The sequence below is a fragment of the Choloepus didactylus genome, chromosome 4 (assembly GCF_015220235.1).
Source record: "Choloepus didactylus isolate mChoDid1 chromosome 4, mChoDid1.pri, whole genome shotgun sequence".
Taxonomy (NCBI): domain Eukaryota; kingdom Metazoa; phylum Chordata; class Mammalia; order Pilosa; family Megalonychidae; genus Choloepus; species Choloepus didactylus.
In genome coordinates this window covers 138,628,055-138,649,079 of record NC_051310.1, presented here as the reverse complement: position 1 = coordinate 138,649,079, position 21,025 = coordinate 138,628,055, and the positions used below count along the sequence as shown (strand labels likewise).

Genomic DNA, 21,025 nt, shown 5'->3' with positions numbered 1-21,025 from the left:
GGCATGAGGGTTGCCCATGTGAATATGTGAATGCCTCCTATGAGAGTTCCTCTGGTTCAAGGGCAAGTTTCAAGGCGAAAAGGAGAGGGAGAGTGGTACAGGGGTGTTTCCTGTGGGGAAGGAAAAAATACTTTCTGCCAGTGATGGGATGATGGTCTGAAAGGCACTCTTAACACTTTCAATTTTATTACAAGAAGGACGATCTGATTTCCATGATCCCCGGTTTTTACCTGCAGGGACACTGAAAATACTAGTTTCTGTTTAGCCCAGTGCCTCTTTTTTAGGTCACCTCTGAATGTAGTACTGTATTTATGGTAACACTTTCTGTTCCCTGTTGATCTTGTAACCTCTGGGACATTCAATTGCTTTTTTTTCACATTAGAAAAATTTTATTTCCCACCTTTGAAATCCAACCCATCACACAAACTATAATTTGCATGCGGAATGAATATTTTATTACTAGATTATAAAAATAAAATACAAAATAATTTTAAAACAGAACTTAAAACACTGTACAAAGCTTTAATATGATACAAATGGGAAAATTAAATAAATAATTACACTTTTATGTACAGATGGCCTATACAAAAGCATGCCGTGTTTCTGCCAATATTCTATGTCCTTGGTTGCCTGAGCAAGAATGCACAAAGGGGAATGCTTGGAGGAGAAAGGGACACAATACAACACCTTGGGAGAAAGTGTTTTATTATCACACTGCTAACCAATAAATATATTTCAAAGGGCAGCTTCTCATCTCATTTCATGAAGAGAAGAAGAGAATACAAGTGGAATTAAGGTCATCTATTCTAACTTACTGGTATTGCCCAAGAAAAGAATTCTTTTCCTTTGTAGTTGAATCTGATTTAACAGCTGTCAATAGTTTGTAATTTAGAAGATTGTTATCTAATTCAAAACAAGTTTCCTCTCCCCTCTTTTTTCCTAAAAGCTGGGAACTTGTAAGTAAATGGCCCAACTAAATAGGCACTGGCTATTTTAGGAAAAGAGTTAGAAGGGGAACCAGAAAGCATGTTTAAGGGAGGGGGCTGAAGACTGGGTTATCTCAACTGTTTTCTTCTTTAGTCAGTCCCTCCAGTCCTATTTCAGAGTCCCATGTGGCCCAGTTTTGTATTTCCTTTATCTTCCTATCTTTGTCCTTCTGAATGCTTTTTTCCCCTTTAGTGAAACAATCTGGTAATAGTTTAAAAATAAAAGTTTTGGAAAAAGTCCCACGGGCTTTTCCCTCCTCATCAGCTCCCTAAAATAAATCACATTCAAGCTCTGGTAGCGTTGTTTACCTATTGTGGGTGAGTGAAGAGCCCCCAGGCAGATTCCAGGTATAGTGAAGTGTTATGTGTGAATTTTTAAGGATTTAAATTTTATAAGAGAATAAACGCATCATATGGCAAGAGTAGTCTACATAAAAACTTGGGTTACTTAACGTTTTTAACTAGGTGAGTGAAGACTTATGCACTTAATGAAACATTATTAATCAACTAAAAACAGAGGTAAATTCCTATCCATTGTTAATGTATAAACTTATGTGATTGGCAAATCCTATAGGTGCCTGGGCTCAAAGATCTGCCTCACCCAATCTTATTCTCTAGGTCAGTGGATCCGGAAACCCTAGGAGGCATGGTAAGCATCACCAATTATATATACTGTGCTCATACGGTTTCTATACTATCACTTTCAATTAAAGAGAAAGCAGAAACCTAAGTTTCACAGTGCAATGAAGGGAAGGGCTTCCCTTCTTTTAAATGTATCCTTAAGACCAACGACCCAAGCATTACTTGGTAAATGCTACTTCTTTGCTATTCAGTGTCTTGAGGTTGTGTGTACCCTCAAAAGGATCCTGATTCTGTCACATAAGTAAATTTTCTGATCCATATTTGCTCAAGGGGAATACTTAAACAGGTTTAAATATTTTAAAAATAGGAGCTGATAGTGCTTCACAGAGAGACAATCACAACTTAGTAAGAAAGTGTCTTGATGGGCCAAGACTTGAATGTCATCATTTTATGTCCAGCCAGGGATTTCTCAGGGATTGAAGTATAAGTATGCAACATCCCGATTCCCATTTCAGTGCACAGGGATCCTTGTCCCATGTCTTGAAGTTCCCTGAGAACTGTAGGAATTTCCCATGTACCTCCTTCAGTTCTCCAATGGTGGGCAATAGACTATGCAGGCTTCCAAGACTATCTGTTAAATTTCTCAAAATTCCAGAGGGACAACCAAAGCACTAAGAATAACCAATAACATGATGAGGTTCTACTCTGCTCCCACATCCTCGAGGTACACACCAGGGTTCTACTGGATTAGGATAAGGAAGGACAACTATTGGGGTTTTCCATGCACTACATCCTCTATACCATCTGAGGACTAGAACTACCTCTTGTTCCCTCTTCTCTAAGTCTAAATATGCACCTGTGGTTTCTCAACTTGGGTATACATTGACATATAGGGAGTACCATAGTGGTTACATGCCTTAATCCTGTAATAATTTTTGTTCCCTTATTTTGAAACACAGGTAAGTAGCTACTCTGCTACTATACTGTCTACAGAACCAAACTCAAGAAAGTTAAAAAATGCAGTTGGCTTCAACCAACCATTCTATCGCCTGAGTAGTACAGGTGCTAAAACATCTTTTTTAGGCAAAGTGCCAATGCATTCATGGTAAATGCACACAGATGAAGATGGACAGCTTTTCAACGAGTAAGTACAAGCAACTAAATTCCAAAATATAGGAACATAACAGAAGAAATGGTTTTCTAACATGTACCATGTTTTGACAGATACAAAGGAATGAAAAAAGTTTTAAAATATGAAACACTTTTATCTCCAACACTAAATCTACAAATAAACATACATTTCAGATAGTCAGAGTAAGATGCATTTTCTTCCCTAAGTCACTAAATTTTGAATTCTGGATCCTATTTCTCCTATCACCAATTCCTAATCTAGGAATTCAGTTCCTAGAACCAAGACACCTCTGCTCTTGGGAAGAAAAAGCATCTGTTTTCAATTCTAAGCTACTGGGTATAGAAGAACTAATTATGGTTTTTAACTGTGGCTGGGTTTATAAAACATGTACCAGTATACACTTCTTCGTTGTAGGTTGAATGCAGAAACAACATAAAAATCTGTAGCCTGGAAGGAACCTCGATGACTACTGAAGAATTTCAAGTCCCCATAATGACTAGAAGCCAAACAGAAAGAGACTGCACAATGTTTAGTCACTGAATTAGTAAGCAGCTGAAATTTGTATACTATTTTAAAGCAAACAGTATAAAGTGGATAATGACTACAGTGGGTCCTCTCAAATACCACTGTGCAACTTATTTAGGACTTGAATTAGCTTGGCAACTTTTACAAAAAACATTCACTTCACAACAAGCAACTTATAAAACAGTAAATGGAACTTTCCCAATGTCAGCAAGGCCAGCAGGCAAACCAGAGTTGAGAATCAGAGTGTCTGCCTAAATCTTAACGTTCAAAGATGTTCATAAATCTGTGCTTTAAGGTTAAATTTGATATGACTCAATTTTCCTCCTTTGTTCATTATACACTTAAAGTTAAATATGTTTAAGATGTGCAAAAAATTAGTATGTGAAATTTTATTATTTCAACCAATCCACAGAATCTGGAGATTTGGCAGCATAATCCAGGAAGAATACCTAAAGGGATTGAGCTGTTATTAATTCTGATCTGCTCCACCCATGTAGTTCTAGGGACTAGAAAAGGGAGGGTGAGGGCAGGTGTGACCAGTTAAACAGCCACTTTGTCCTCATCTTAGGAGAAACCAGGAGGCAGTTGATCTTCAAAAGATAATTTTAACTTCTGCCCTTTACTACTTTTAGCATAGTGTTGGTTTGACTTTGACCAATGGCCACATCCCTCATCTAATAATAACCAAACTGTTTCAAAATTACTTGGATGATCTATGTTTGTCACTTCAATCTGAAATATGCCATCAGTGAAAAAAATAAAAATAAAAATAAAAATAAAAGCCCTCATTCTCTGCATACTTTAAAACAAAAACCAAAAATCATTGTGCCAAAAGTGCTTTTGCTCAGGACTGCCAGTTTTGTTTTTAACCTGAGATACATCTAATATCTAAAAGCACAAGCTATGCTTTTAAAAACCCATACAGTAAATCTCTATATATGACAGAACTTTTAAATAGATCTATTGATACATTAGATATAATTAGTTTGTTTTCTTTTAAAAGTATCAGAGCAGAAACATCTTTGGTTAATTCTTTTCTCTACATGCAAAATAAAATATTCTTATATAACCAAGCTGTTTATCTCTGGATTCTAATAATGAGTTTGTTAACGCCCTTTAGAAATAGAGGGCAGCACACGGGGGAAAGACTGGGAGAAAAAAGGAAGGAAACAAGAAAGAAAACATTCAGCTGCCACATTGTCATCACTGTCAGCTTTAAGAGCAAGCAGAGAAATGCCAGTAAGAAATAAAATAACACACACACACACACACCACAATTGTAGCTTCATCAGCTTTTCCAGTGGTTACTAGTAGCACATTTCTGACTATAGGGGTCAGTATTTAAACCTGGCTGCTTTTAGTACAATTTAGCTAATACAACTGAAAAAAAAAATTCTTAATTGTAGGCTACTCCCCCTGCTCTCCAAAAAAGAGGGGGGAAAAAAGTGAGGTGAGAAGAGAAAAGTAGAATGGCAATATTTGGGAGATTTTTTAAAAAATCGATTAATGTCAGATCCATGATTATCATACCAGTTTGTCCACTCTAACCATAATGACAGAATTATGTGATTAACATGACAAATTTTGAACCAGTATTACAAGCCATGTCCTAGTAATTTTTCCCCTATTAATTCCTTATTTAAATGAAATTTAAATAGCATATCTTGGCTTAAGGACTGTCAACCCTATAAACAGGGAAGGCAGGAAGAATATGAGGTGTCACATGCCAAGAACATACTTTCAGAAAATGAAGATAAGCAAGGACTAAGTATGCATGAGGCACACAGTAGAAAAAGAAGTCACCATCTGTGATCTTAAAATTACGAATGGAGAATGAGAAAGAATGAGTTTATATAAGCATATGTCTATATATATTTATAAATATTTATATAATTTACCAAGAAGACATGCAAGTAGTGTTGTATCAACTATTATACAATATAATACAGAGGGATCAGCCTTCCGATTACAGTTTGCTTTAGTTAAATAGCAAATATGTCTTCTCTATTGCATTCCTCTGTAGTGTTTGAAACTGGAGAGAAATTAAGATTCCACACTATGCTACATTTCTTATGGGAGACTATATATGTCTCAGAAGTGTTTTGAGTTTATTTTTTAAAAAGTTCAACACAGATAAAGAGAACAAGATAAGTTCAGTGCAGCTTCAGGGCGGCTTTGATGCAGCATTAGAATATGTTCACTTGGTGAGGAAATATATGTCCCCCTCCCCTATTCAACCGTATAAGGTTTGGCAGCAAACACAAGAACAAAGAGAAAGCAAAGATGTTTGCTAGAAGGCAAATTTCAACAGCAAGCAGACCAATTTACCTGACCTTAATAAGGTCTTTACAACAACAAGAAACACCTAGACCATATAAAAGAGACCATTTTAAAAGTCTGGTATCATTTAATTTTGCCTGATTCCTGTTAGCAGAAGAGTGAGATTGGAACATATATGATCCTCTTTGCAGCTTCATAAATTGAGATTGCATGGAAATCAGGTCAGGAAGCACAAATATGTAAAGTAAAGCATAGGAGAAGTAGGTACTAAAACATCAGAAGATAAATATTTAGCCTAAATTTATTTCCCTAGATACTCATTCCTTATTAGCTACATATACAAAATACAAAATTCGAGGATTAGAAGTCTCAACAATGTACCTAATTTCTATCTTTCCTTCTAAATCTCTGAAAGGGAAAAGTCACATTCCAAAGCTCTGTGCTTCCCTTGTGTCATTTTAGAGGTTGGTATTTGAAATAGTTGGTATCTAGAAGACCTAAGATCAGTTTTCCTTCCACAAGGAGAAAACTTACGGAGGAACAGGGTTCTTCTATCTTGATGGATATTATCACACACTCTTTCCCTAAAGCACTAAAGCCTGCAAAGCAGCTCAATATATTTAGACTTTTCCCTTCTTTACCTAAGTTTCTCAATTATTATTATTTTTGCAATAAAAATACAGTACAGTTAAGAACTGTTGCTCTAAAGAAAAACATCAGAGGACTAAAAAATGGTAACTGGTTTGGAATTCTCAGCATGTGCTACCAAAAGCATATTAGAATGTATTGTTAAGATGAAAGAAGAGAGACTGAATCAGGTGAGAAAAACCAACTTACAAAAGTGCAAAATCCAGGGAGGGTACTAGGAATGAGGCAAAGTAAAGGTGTGAATCCCCAATACACTAGATAATAAACAAGAGCCAAAAATACAGGAGCATTGGCTCCGCAGCAACAGACTTCTCACATATACTTGACTATCTGAGCAATTCAGACTCTCCAAAGTTGGAAGTTCTGAATGAAAATATTAAAATAAGAGTTTCACTTTTGCTATATAATCTTTGAGTAGAGCCTTAAAAAATTAGGCCAAACCCTTTCAAATTCCATTCCATCACCTACCCTCAACTCTTTTGTTTCAAAACCAAAAATGACCAAAATATTAGAGCTCATTTAATGAGTTTTTCCCCCTTGGATTTGCTGGATTGCCCCTTCTGGCACAAAGGTATTGATTTCTGATCTGCTTGCCGCCTGCGTTAGGTAATTCCTTATCACATATTTATGTCTTTATAAATAATTTATCATGTTACTTTCTTATACAAGTAAAGATCAACACTGATTTTTTAAATAGACGGTACAGGGACACAACATGCATCAGGTTTCAGAGGAAGATCTCCCATCTTTCCCAGAGATGCAGCCCCACTCCTATCTGCTGAGTTTGCTGGCTGTCTTACTCTTCCCCGGGGGGGTTTTAGTGCTGGCTGAGTGGTGGTGGAGGCTGCCGGATCCTTTCAGGCCATTCTTGCTGGGTTTGCAATGCTCCTGTTGGCAGGACCTCCTGGAGGAAGAAGAGCCTGAGTGGCTGGGAGGTGACTTGCTTCTCCCCAGATGTGGGGATGAACTCCTCTGGTCATGGTGGGGCCTTGCAGCCCTAGATGGTGAGGAGCTAGATGTGCGAGGCAAGGAAGAGCTTCGAGGAGAGGCACTGGGACTTCGGCAAGGGACAACTGGACTCTTGGGTGGTGTTTTTGGATTGTGAGAGGATCCTGGACTCTTGCACTGAGTAGTGCTCCGGGATTTCTGAGATCCATTTTGAAGAATTTGGGCCAGGCGAGAGAAAAGGTCTGAGTCAGAGTTGCTACTTCCTAGGACTTTATATCTGCGTAGCCTTAAGAGAACAGAAAAGAATTACTTTCATTTTAATGAAAATAAAATGTCCCTAAAAAGTCTCAATGCCCAAAATCATGTGTATGATTTATGTCAAAATCAGAAAATATACCAACAGGATACAGAATTACCATACCCAGCTATACAAAGTATTTAATCTCTCCTGGCTTTCAGTGGGAATACTAAAATATTGCATAGGTTTACTGAGCAGATCAAGTGTGATAACTTAAATGATGTTAACTCCCTTCCTCCCACAGTAGATTTCTTCTTCTATTTGTAAGATTAATTTAATGAATTGTCTCTAGCATATATTAGCGCTTGAGAGTAAACTATTTTAAGATTGCTGAAACAGGAATTCTGCATACGTATATGCAAGCATTAAACCCCATACTATAAGACTTCATGAATTCCACTCACGAAGAAGAGCAGGAATTACAGATAAAAGTACATTTCAACTTCATTTAATAATTTCCCAAAGAAAGAATGGTCATTGGTTTCTTTGAGGCTCAGCTGTTGCGTCTGAAAATAGCCTGGGATTCAGGAGAATTTGGTATGGGGACAGACTGGATCTCTTTTTGGCCACTGAGCCTGTGCCTCAGAATTCTAAATTTAGAGAATATTCACATCAAAGCAATGTCTGCTCTACCTGAAGCATCTTTCTGATTTCACCTATGGATCAAATAAAATGGTATATATGAAAGTGTTCTGTAAACTCTAAAGTAGGACTTATTTAAAATAAAGTACTTTAATGGCAATACTAAATAATGTAATAATGGACTCTGGGCCCCTCCAATAATAAACCAATAGTAATTAAAAGTATCGGCAATATTACACAAATAAACCAATGGAATACAGCATTGGATCCAAAAAGATACCCGTGTTTCTATGAAAAATGAGGGCAGGGATATCAAACTACTGCGAAAAAACTTCACACCATATGTAATAATAAATTCCAAATGGGTTAATGATCTACACACAAAACACAGAAGTATAAAAACACCAGAAGGGAGCATTTAAAAAAAATCTTGGGGCTGAAGGTACTGTCCTAACAAAATACAGAGGCACTAAAAAAAAATTCAGTTCCTTGAACAGTAAATTTTTCTGTAAAGCAAAAGGCATTGTAAGCCAAGATAAAAGGCAAGCAACAACAGACTAGAATAACATACATTCAATATATTTTGCAGACAAAAGGATCAATAATCAATAAAAGAGACAACTCAATAGAAATTTTCACATGCACATGACCAACAACTCATAAAAGCAAGTCAAGTAAAAATACATATGAAAAGAGTCTCACGAATAATCAAACAATACAAACTAAAACAATGAGATAATCTTCTTGCCAGACTCCCCCCTCCAAAATGTTTTTAAGTGACACTATCAATTGCTGGCAAGAGTAAGGAAAAAAGTCTTCATATACTGTTGGCATGAGTATAAATCATTAGAACAAATTTTTTGGGAAGGCACTTTGGATGATACCTAAAAAATTTTTAAATACACACATCCTTTGACTTAGCAATTCTATTTTTAGGTATCTTTCTTCAAGAAATGTGCATTAAGAGTGGCTGCTTAATACAAAGCTATTCACTGTAGTCCTGTTTATAAAAGCAAAAATCTGGAAACAATCTAAATGTCTATTAATAGGGAAATGGTATAATAATTTATAGTACATCTGTACCATAAAGTATTATACAGCACTTTTTAAAAGAGTGAGATAGGTCTACATGGACCAGTGTAGAAAGATGCTCAAGATAGATTACGTGGGGAAAAAAAGCCACCTGTAGAATATTATTACAAAACTCCTTTTTTAAAAAAAAAAATTCAAAGCCTCTCTGTGTGCATGTGTGTGTGTGAAATATGTGTGTGTGAAATATGTGTGTGTGTGTGTTATGTTTGTGTTTGAGTAGGGATATGAGTGGGACCTTTTTACTTTATATATTTCTTTATAATTTAAATTTTTACAACAAATGTATTATTATTTATAACTTACAAATACCAATGAAGAATTTTTAAAAGTTATAATTTAATAATCATTTCTTTTATATGGTTCCAAACAGAAACAGCAAGTATTATCAATGTCTTTTTGAGGATGAATGGGATGACAGGAAACATAAATGCTCTAAAGGTCTAAAATCCATTCAGTTCAAGAATTTAAATCTCAAGCTAAGGAACTTCCAAAACATATTACCACCTGAAGTCCAGGACACAATAGCCACAACCACCATCATGGGTCAACAACAAGTTGCTTATTTACTCTCTAAATATTCTGTCTTCCTCCTTCTCCATCTACTTACTCTGACAAGTGACATGAAACTCATTTTTGTTCAATCTACCCTCATGGCCCTTAGAATAAAATTTGAGGAATGGAAAAAAGTAATCCTTCTGTGCCAGGACCAAAGAGGAAAAGTTCCAAGACCTAGATGAGTTCCTGGCTGAGAGTGCTGTAATATCTGGCACAATGCCAAACACACGGCTTGATGACAAAGTGCTACTTTTATGGGGCATATATAATGCTAAATAATAGACAATCATTAGATTTATGTTCCATTCCAAATCAGCTCAAGTCGCAGATACACCATCTTTGTTACGCACAGATGCCAAGCAGAGGAAGGGAGATGTGTGAATACTGTAAATAGAATCACCTTTTAAAAATGTCTCAGTTAAATGACTGCAGTTTACTTCTCATTATTCTTTCTGTGGCAGTCTAGTCCCACTGACACTTAAAATCCAAAGTTTAGTAAACCTTAGCTCTGTAACCCTAGGACAAGTCAAAACTAAAATGACTTTACAGAAGGTAGCAAGTTCTGCTGAGTAATGATAAAGGTAGATCTCATGTAAACACATTTTAGAAGTCCTTGCAACAGGTAGAAGCCTATTATTATCTGGTCTAGAAGAGACTATGGTTTCAAGTAAAGGTATCTTTATTTTCACTTTGTTTTTGTTAAAAGATCATCCTTTTTCTCTTTTTTTATACTTGGTTTTGACAATTCTACCCTGCGAAAGTGAGAAATGGTTCTAAGAAGGAACTCTTAACTGGTTCAATGTCTCCCAATATTTTTCCCTTCTAAAAATATAACCCCCAAAATATCACTCTATAGTGAAATATATCATGAGATATTTAAAAAAACATGCTATATAATAAATATTAAAGCAATATTTTTATATATCTTTATTATGTATGCTTGTATATATCATTGGACTTAGGAAAACCTGTAAGATTTTTAGTTTAACTCATTATAATCAGATAAACAATACTGCTCTCAGGGCCCATCAAATTACGAACACAGTATAATTCTTCACTAGAATTTGACATCCTAAAGACATTTATTAAATTGGGATCCTAGCCATTTAAGACTAGAAAATTACTGAGTATCTTGTTCAAAATGGGCTGGAAAGAAAAGTAACCTTTACTGCATGCCAAGATGGACTAAGGACTTATGGGAAGATGGCAGAATAGGGAGTTGAAGGGCTCACTCCTCTTCCAAAAACAGCCAGTAGACAGAAACTGTCTGAAACAACCATTCTGGGGCTCTGGAGACAAGGGGAGTACTGCAAAGCATCTGGAGAAGAGCAGGACAAAGAAACTGAGAAACTGCCATGAAAACTGAGAGTAACTCGCAGTCAAAACTGTGAATAACTTGCTTGGCTCCTGGTGCTCACCCCCCACCCAGAGGCAAACAGCTTTGGGTCAGCTCTGTCCTTGCCTGGTGGGCTGCTGTGGACTGAGGGGCCTCAGAAGTCCTCCTCCCCCAAAACACAGAACATGGGAGGAGGCGGGGCAAGATGGCGGAGTGGTGAGGAGCAGAATTTCGTCTCTCCCCTAGAGCAGCTGGCAATTACCCAAGAACTATATGAAACAGTGTTTTCGGGGTCTCCAGTAACCAGTCACACATTGGACACAAGTTTGGAATTGGAGGAAAAGCTGAGATCGCAGCGAACATTGCTTCAGTCAGCCACGCCCCCGACAGGATCAGAGTCACCAGGAGAACTAAAGGCTCCACACCTCCTTACACTGGTGGGGGAGCTGCGGGCTGGCCAGCGCCACCTGCTGGACAGGAGAGGAAAAGCACCAATTCTAAAGGCCTCATAGGAGGGTCTCATTCTCAGGAAAACTCCGTACCCTCCCACTGAGACCTGGGCCTCACTAGACTGGGAAAATCTGACTAGGGTCGACCATATCTGAGGAGACCCACTCACAAAAAGGTTACATAGAGGCAGAGCAAGAAACAGAAAAAACAAGAGGGGAAAAATTCTGATCAACTAAATAGAACCTAAGTTAGAGGTCTAGAATAAGCTGAACTGAATAACAGAGGCCAGAAAACAAAGCCAACCAACAAGAAAACCACTAGGTAAAAGACAGAAAACAAGCTCCAAAATAAACTAATCAAGAGAATCAGATGCCTAGACAACTTAAGATAACAAGTCATACCAGGAAACACAAAAACATGGACCAGCCAAAGGAACAAACTAATAGCTCAGCTGAGACACAGGAGTGGAGGCAACTAATGCTAAATAAATTTGATGAAATGAAGGAAGATATAGCAAAAGAGCTGAAGGATATAAAGAAGACACTGGCTGACCATAAAGAAGAATTCATAAACTTAAAAAAAAAAATGGCAGAACTCATGGGAATGAAGGCCACAATGGAGGAGATGAAAAACACAATGAAGGGACACAACAGTAGATTTGAACAGGCAGAAGAAAGGATCAGTGAACTGGAAGACAGGTCATTCGAATTCATACACACAAAAGAACAGATGGTGAAAAAAATGGAAAAATATGAGCAGGGTCTTAGGGAGCTGAGTGACAACATGAAACGCACAAATATACGTGTTATGGGTATCCCAGAAGGAGAAGAGAGGGGAAAAGGGGCAGAAAGAGTAACAGAAGACATATTCACTGAAAATTTCCCAACTCTTATAAAAGACAGAAAATTAGAGATTCAAGAAGTACAACATATCCCAAATAGAACAGATCCCAACAGACCTACTCCAAGAGACTTACTGGTCAGATTGTCCAATGTCAAAGACAAAGAGAGGATTCTGAAAGCAGCAAGAGAAAAGCAACCCATCACATACAAGGGAAGGTCGATAAGACTATGTACAGATTTCTCTGCAGAAACCATGGAGGCCAGAAGACAGTGGCATGATATATTTAAGATACTGAAAGAGAAAAACTGACAACCAAGAATTCTATATCCAGCAAAACTTTCCTTCAAAAGTGAGGGAGAGATTAAAACATTTTCAGACAAACAGACACTGAGAGAGTTTGTGAATAAGAGACCGGCACTACAAGAAATACTAAAGGGAGTGCTACAGGCTGATAGGAAAAGACAGGAGAGAGAGAGTTGGAGAAGAGTGCAGAAATGAAGATTATCAGGAAAGGTAAAAGGAGAGGAAAAAATAAGATATGACATATAAATTCCAAAAAACAAAATGGTAGTAGAAAGTACTGCCCTTACAGTAATAACACTAAATGTAAATGGATTAAACTCCCCAATAAAAAGACACAGACTGGCAGAATGGATTAAAAAACAGGACCCATCTATATGCTGTCTACAAGAAACTCACTTTAGACACAAGGACAAACATAGACTGAAAGTGAAAGGCTGGAAAAAGATATTTCATGCAAACAACAACCAGAAAAAAGCGGGAGTAGCTATATTAATATCAGACAAGTTAGACTTCAAAAGCGAAACAATTAAAAGAGACAAAGAAGGACACTATATATTAGTAAAAGGGTCAATTCATCAAGAAAACATAACAGTCATAAATATTTATGCACCAAACCAGAATGCCCCAAAATTCATGAGGCAAACACTGCGATCACTGAAAGGAGAAATAGATACCTCTACAATAATAGTTGGAGACTTCAATACACCACTCTCATCGATGGATAGAACATCTAGACAGAGGATCACTAAAGAAACAGAGATGCTGAATTGTATGATAAATGAACTAGACTTGACAGACATTTATAGAACACTGCATCCAACAACAGCAGGATATACTTTTTTCTCAAGTGCTCATGGAACATTCTCTAGGATAGACCACATGTTGGGTCACAAAGCAAGTCTCAACAAATTTAAAAATATTGATATTATACAAAACACTTTCTCAGACCACAATGGAATGAAGTTGGAAATAAATAAAAGGCAGAATGTCATAAAATTCACAAACATATGGAGGCTAAACACCACCCTCTTAGAAAACCAGTGGGTAAAGGAAGAAATTACAAGAGAAATTAGTAAATACCTCGAGGCAAATGACAATGAAAACACAACTTATCAAAACTTATGGGATGCAGCAAAGGCGGTGCTGAGAGGCAAATTTATTGCCCTAAAAGCCTATATTAAAAGAGAAGAGAGAGCAAAAATTGAAGAGTTAACTGCTCACCTGGAGGAATTAGAGAAAGAACAGCAAACTAACCCCAAAGCAAGCAGAAGGGAAGAAATAACAAAGATTAGAGCAGAAATAAATGCAATTGAGAACAGGAAAACAATAGAGAGAATCAACAAAACCAGAAGTTGGTTCTTTGAGAAAATCAATAAAATCGATGGACCACTGGCTAGGCTAACAAAAAAAAAAGAGAGAGCAGATGCAAATAAATGCAATCAGAAATGGGAAAGGAAATATAACTACCGACCCTGCAGAAATTAAGGAGATAATGAGAAGATACTATGAGCAACTATATGCTAATAAACTAGACAACTTAGATGAAATGGACAACTTCCTAGAAAAGCATAAACAACCAACATTAACTCAAGAAGAAATAGATGACCTCAACAAACCAATCACAAGTAAAGAGATTGAGTCAGTCATCAAAAAGCTCCCAAAAAGGAAAAGCCCAGGACCAGATGGTTTCAAATGTGAATTCTACCAAGCATTCAAGAACGAATTAGTACCAATCCTGCTCAATCTCTTCAAAAAAATTGAAGAAGAGGGAAAGCTACCTAACTCTTTCTATGAAGCCATCATCACCCTAATACCAAAACCAGGCAAAGATACTACAAAAAAAGAAAATTATAGACCAATTTCTTTAATGAATATAGACGCAAAAATCCTCAACAAAATACTCGCAAATCGAATCCAGCAGCACATTAAAAGAATCATACACCATGACCAGGTGGGATTTATTCCAGGTATGCAAGGCTGGTTCAACACAAGAAAATCAATTAATGTAATACACCACATCAATAAATCAAAGCAGAAGAACCACGTGATCATCTCGATTGATGCAGAAAAGGCATTTGACAAAATTCAACATCCTTTCCTGATGAAAACACTTCAAAGGATAGGAATAGAAGGGAACTTTTTCAATATGATAGAGGCAATATATGAAAAACCCACAGCTAACATCACACTCAATGGGGAGAGATTGAAAGCTTTTCCTCTAAGATCAGGAACAAGACAGGGATGCCCACTATCACCATTGCTATTCAACATTGTGCTGGAAGTTCTAGCTAGAGCAATTAGGCAAGAAAAAGAAATAAAAGGCATCCAAATTGGAGAGGAAGAAGTAAAACTTTCACTATTTGCAGATGACATGATTCTATATGTAGGAAATCCAGAAAAATCTACAGCAAAGCTACTAGAACTAGTCAATGAATACAGCAAAGTAGCAGGCTACAAGATCAACATGCAAAAATCTGTAGTGTTCCTCTACACAAGTAATGTGCAACAAGAGGAGGAAATCAAGAAAAAAATCCCGTTCACAATAGCAACCAAAAGAATCAAGTATTTAGGAATAAACTTAACCAAGGACACAAAAGACCTTTACATAGAAAACTATAAGAAACTGCAAAAAGAAATTGAACAAGACCTGAAAAAATGGAAGAACATACCATGTTCATGGATTGGAAGACTAAATATAGTTAAGATGGCAATTTTACCTAAACTGATTTACAGATTCAATGCAATACCAATTCAAATCCCAACAACTTACTTTACAGAAATAGAAAAACCAATAACTAAATTTATTTGGAAGGGTAAGGTGCCCCGAATAGCCAAAAATGTCTTGAGAAAGAGGAGTGAAGTGGGAGGTCTCACACTACCTGACTTTGAAGCATATTACAAAGCTACAGTGCTTAAAACAGCATGATACTGGCATAAGGACAGATATACTGATCAATGGAATCGAATTGAGTGTTCAGAAGTAGACCCTCACATCTATGGACAACTGATCTTTGATAAGGCAGTGAAGCCGAAGCAACTGGGAAAGAGCAACCTGTTCAATAAATGGTGTTTGGAGAACTGAATATCCATTTCCAAAAGAATGAAAGAGGATGTCCATCTCACACCTTATACCAAAATTAACTCAAAGTGGATCAAAGACCTAAACATTAGCACCAAGACCATAAAACTCTTAGAAGAAAATGTAGGGCAATATCTTAAAGATCTTGTGAAAGGAGGTGGTTTCTTAGACCTCACACCCAAGGCACGAGCAACCAAAGAACAAATAGACAAATGAGATCTCCTCAAAATTAAACACTTGTGTACATCAAAGGACTTTGTCAGAAAAGTCAAAAGGCAACCTACACAATGGGAGATGATATTTGGAAACCACATATCAGATAAGGGTTTAATATCCCGAATATATAAAGGAATCCTGCATCTCAATAACAGAAAGACAAACAATCCAATTAAAAAATGGGCAAAAGACATGAACAGACATTTTTCTGAAGAGGAAATACAAATGGCTCAAAAGCATATGAAAAAATGCTCAACTTCACTGGCTATTAAGGAAATGCAAATCAAAACCACAATGAGATATCATCTCACACCTACCAGAATGGCCATTATCCAAGAAACAGAAAATGACAAGTGCTGGAGAGGATGTGGAGAAAGAGGCACACTTATTCATTGTTGGTGGGAATGCAGAATGGTGCAACCACTCTGGAAGACAGTATGGAGGTTCCTCAGGAAGCTAAATATAGATTTGCCATATGACCCAGCTATTCCATTGCTGGGTATATACTCAGAGGAACTGAAACTTAAGACACAAACAGACATTTGTAAACCAATGTTTATTGCAGCATTATTCACAATTGCCAAGAGATGGAAACAGCCCAAATGTCCATCAAAGGACGAGTGGATAAACAAACTGTGGTATATACACATGATGGAATATTATGCAGCTGTAAGACAGAACAAAGACATGGATCATGTAATAATGTGGATGAACCTTGAGGACATTATGTTGAGTGAAGTTAGCCAGAAACAAAAGGACAGATTCTGTATGGTCTCACTAATATGAACAGACATTAATGAACAAACTTTGGGAGTTAAAAGCTGACAACACAGGCGACCAGGAGATAGAAAGAGGGCAGAGATCAGCCATTTGATGCTGAAGGACTACAGAATGTTTAGGATTGATTGCATAGATCCAGGAATAGACAGGATAATACTGTGTGATGGTAGCACGGTATTGGAAGTACACTGAACAAAGATGTCTGTGAGTAAAGCTGAAAGAGGTGGGATAGGAGAATGTATGACACCAGAGGTAAAGATAGATGATAAAGACTGGGACTGTATAACATGGCAAAAACTGGAGTGGCCAATGACTGTTACTAAATATACAAATATAAAAATGTTTTTGCATGTGGGAAAGCAAATGAATGTCAACCATGTAGAAATTTGAAAAAGGGATGGTATTCAGGAAAAAACATAATCAAAGCAAACTGGAGTCTATGGTCAACAGTAACATTGTAATATACCTCCATTAAATGTAACAAAGGCAATACGCCAATGCTAAATGTATATGAGAAGGGGATATAGGGGAGTAATATGGGATTCTTGGTAGTGGTGTTATTTCCTGTCCTTAGTAGTATATTGTATTGTATGACATGTTATTTTTCTTTTTATCATTTTTTCTTATTGCTAAAAAAAAAAACAAAAAACAAAAAAAATTTTTTTCTTGTAGTAATCAGTATGTTCAAATGCTGATTGTGGTGATAAGTGTACAACTTTATGATGATACCATGAACAACTGATTGTACACTGTGGATAAATGTATGGTATGTGAATATAACTCTATAAAATTGTAGGAAAATATATATATAGGAGTAAAAGTGTTGGAGAAAACATGGTGAGAGGGATGATGCCTCACCAATATGGACTAACTACAATGTGTAAACTCAGAATTGAATCTTAGAACTTAGCCTAACGTGGACACAATAATTGTAATAGTCCCTAGATTGTAAGCTCTTACAGCAGTTAACTCTATCCCTGAAGTGTAAGGCCTATCTCTAAACTTTGAGATCCTGATCCCCTAGCATATGTTGTCACAAACATTGGGACTGGCGGTTTGATGTGCTGAGCCCTCGAGCATGGGACTTGCCCTTATGAAGCTCATTACCACAAAGGAGAGTCTAAACTTGTATGTAATGGTGCCTAAGAGTCTCCCCCTGAGTACCTCTTTGTTGCTCAGATGTGGCCCTCTCTCTCTCTAACTGAGCCATCTCGACAGGTGAACTCGCTGCCCTCCCGCCTACGTGGGACCCGACTCCCAGGGGTGTAAATCTCCCTGGCAACGCAGAGTATGACTCCCGGGGATGAATGTGGACCCGGCATCGTGGGACTGAAAGTATCTTCTTGACCAAAAGGGGGATGCAAAATGAGACTAAATAGTTTCAGTGGCTGAGAGATTCCAAATGGAGTCGAGAGGTCACTCTGGTGGACATTCTTATGCACTATATAGATAACACCTCTTAGGCTTTAATGTATTGGAATAGCTAGAAGTAAATACCTGAAACTACCAAACTCCGACCCAGCAGTCTGGACTCCTGAAGACAATTATATAATAATGTAGATTACAAGGGGTGACAGTATGATTGTGAAGACCTTGTGGATCACACCCCCTTTATCTAGTGTATGGATGAGTGGAGGAATGGGGATAAAAACTAAAGGACAAATGGGGTGGGATGGGGGGATGATTTGGGTGTTTTTTTTTCACTTTTATTTTTTATTCTTGTTCTGGTTCTTTCGGATGTAAGGAAAATCTTCAGAGACAGATTGTGGTGATGAACACATAACTATGTTATCATACTGTGGGCAGTGGATTATATATCATGGATGATTGTATGGTGTGTGAATGTATTTCAATAAAACTGAATTTAATAAAAAAAAAGAAATTAAAAAAACAAACAAACAAACAAAAAAACAACACGAAGATGGCGGCAGCCTAGTACTGATACAGCTATTGGGTCCTGCTGCTTTAGCCTGTCCAGGACAGGTGCCACAGTGCCACTGCTTCAACATTGTGAGAGGCAGAGGTGCCAGAGGGCTAAAAATACCCCACCTTCTTAGGGCTGCAGAGAACAAGTTGCTGAAGAGCACCATCTACTGGGCAGACAAAGAAAGCACAGAATTAGGGAGCAGTGAAAAACACCATTTGGTGACCCTCTCCCCAAGGACCTTTGGAACTGGTCTGTGCCCCCAGTGTGAGTCACCGGCCCTTTTATGGCTGGGAAATACTGACAAACCAAGTGTCAAAGAAGAGCCTTAACACAAACCCAATCAACAAACAAAATCCTAGACAAAGGAGAGAAACGGATGTTCAGAATAATCTCAAGATAATCAGAAACCAGCAAAAAGTAGAAGACATATTAAAAAACAGGAAGATATGGCCTAGTCAAAGGAACAAATTTAAAAGTTATAGGAGATACAGCATTTTGAACAACTAATAAAAATGTTGAAATTTCCTAAAGCAATTCAAGGAGATGAAGGAAAATATGGCTAAAGGGAGAAGAATATTAAGAAGACACTGGGAGAGGATAAAAAAGAATCTAAAAACACGTAGAAAAAATAAAACAGAACTTATGGGAATGAAAGGCACAAAAGATGACATTAAAAATAAACCAGACGCATACAATAGCAGATTTAACAGCCAGAACAAAGGATCAGTAATCTAAAAGACAGGACATCTGCAATTGAACAGAAAAAAGAACAGATAGCGAAAACAATAGAAAAAATTGATCAGGGTCTCAGGGAATTGAATGACATCAGGAAGCACACAAACATACAGGTCATAGGAATCCAAGGAGAAAAGAGGGGAAAGCGGCACAAAGAATAACTGAGGAAACAATGGCCAAAACTTCCCAACTCTTATGAAAGACATAAATATACATACCCAAGAAGCACAATGTACTCCAAACAGAATAAATCCAAATAGACCTACTCCAAGACACATACTAATCAGACTGTCAACTGCCAAAGATAAGAGAGAATTCTGAAAGCAGCAAGAGAAAAGGAATCCATCACATAGAAAGGACATTCAATAAGACTAAATTCCAATTTTTCATCAAAAACCATGGAGGCAAGAGGACAGTGGAATGATACATTCAAGATACTGAAAGAGAAAAACTGCCAACCAAAAATTCTCTATCTGGCAAAACCGTTCTTAAAAAATAAGGGGGTGTTCAAGATATTCACAGATAAGCAAAGCTCAGAGAGTTCTTAAAAGAGACCTGCCCTACAAGAAATGCTTAAGGGAGTTCTGCAAGCTGAAAGGAAAACAGAAGAGAGGGACATGGAGGAAAATGTAGAAATGAAGATAACCAATAAGGGTAACTAAAAGGGTTAAAAGAGAGGCAAAAATAAGATATGACATATAGAAGCCAAAGGATAAAATGGTTGAAGTAAGTACTGCCTTTTCAGTAATAACACTGAATGTTAATGGATTAAACTCCCAAATAAAAGACATAGATTGGCAGAATGGAAAATACATATATATATGATCTATCTATATGCTGTCTACAAGAGAACCATTTTAGACCCAAGGATACAAATAGGGTGAAAGTAAAAGACTGTAAAAAGGTATTCCACAGAAACAGTAAACAAAATAGAACTGGGGTAGCTATACTAATATTGGACAAAATAGACTTTAAATGCAAAACTACTATAGGAAAAAGAAGGACATTATATATTAATAAAAGGGACAATCCACCAAGAAGAAATAACAATCAAATATTTATGCACCTAACGAGGGTGCCCCAAAATATATGAGGCAATCACTGGCAAAAACTGAAAGAAGATATAGACATTTCTACAATAATAGGTGGCAACTTCAATACACCACTCTCATCAACAAACTATTTCAACAGAGGATCAATAGCAAACAGAGAACCTGAATAATATGATAAATGAACTAGACCTCACAGACATACACAAAACATTGTATTCCCATACAGCAAGATACACATTATTCTCATGTTCTCATGGATCATTCTCTAGGACAGACCACATGTTGAATCACAAAACAAGTCTCAAAAATTTCAAAAGCCTGAAATTATACAAAGGACTTTCTCTGACCAGGAATTTCCAGGAATAAAGCTGGAAATCAATAAAAGGCAAAAGTCTGGAAAATTCACAAATTTATGAAGGCTAAACAACATATTCTTAATCAGGGGTCAAAAGAAATTGCAAGAGAAATCAGTAAATATATCGGAACAAATGAAAACAAGAACACAATGTATCAAAACTTATGGGATGTAGTGAATGCAGTGCTGAAAGGGAAATTTATAGCACTAACACCTAAAAGAAGGAAGAAAGAGCTAAAATCAAAGACCTACTTGCACACATGGAGGAACTAGAAAAAGAAAAGCAAACTGATCCCAAAGCAAGCAGAAGAAAATAACAAA

At 37.0% G+C, this 21,025-nt stretch overlaps 1 protein-coding gene across 3 annotated transcripts in view; it reads right to left on the bottom strand.

Annotated features, from left to right (window-relative positions):
• Positions 1-502: 502 nt before the first annotated feature.
• Positions 503-21,025, bottom strand: part of TTBK2 (tau tubulin kinase 2) — a 296,380-nt gene continuing 275,857 nt past the window's right edge. For all 3 annotated transcript variants that reach the window (XM_037834173.1, XM_037834174.1, XM_037834175.1), the window contains one exon: positions 503-7,387. In XM_037834173.1, the coding sequence (XP_037690101.1) occupies positions 6,925-7,387 (463 nt within the window). In that variant the 3' untranslated portion in view covers positions 503-6,924. The remainder of the gene's footprint in view (positions 7,388-21,025) is intronic.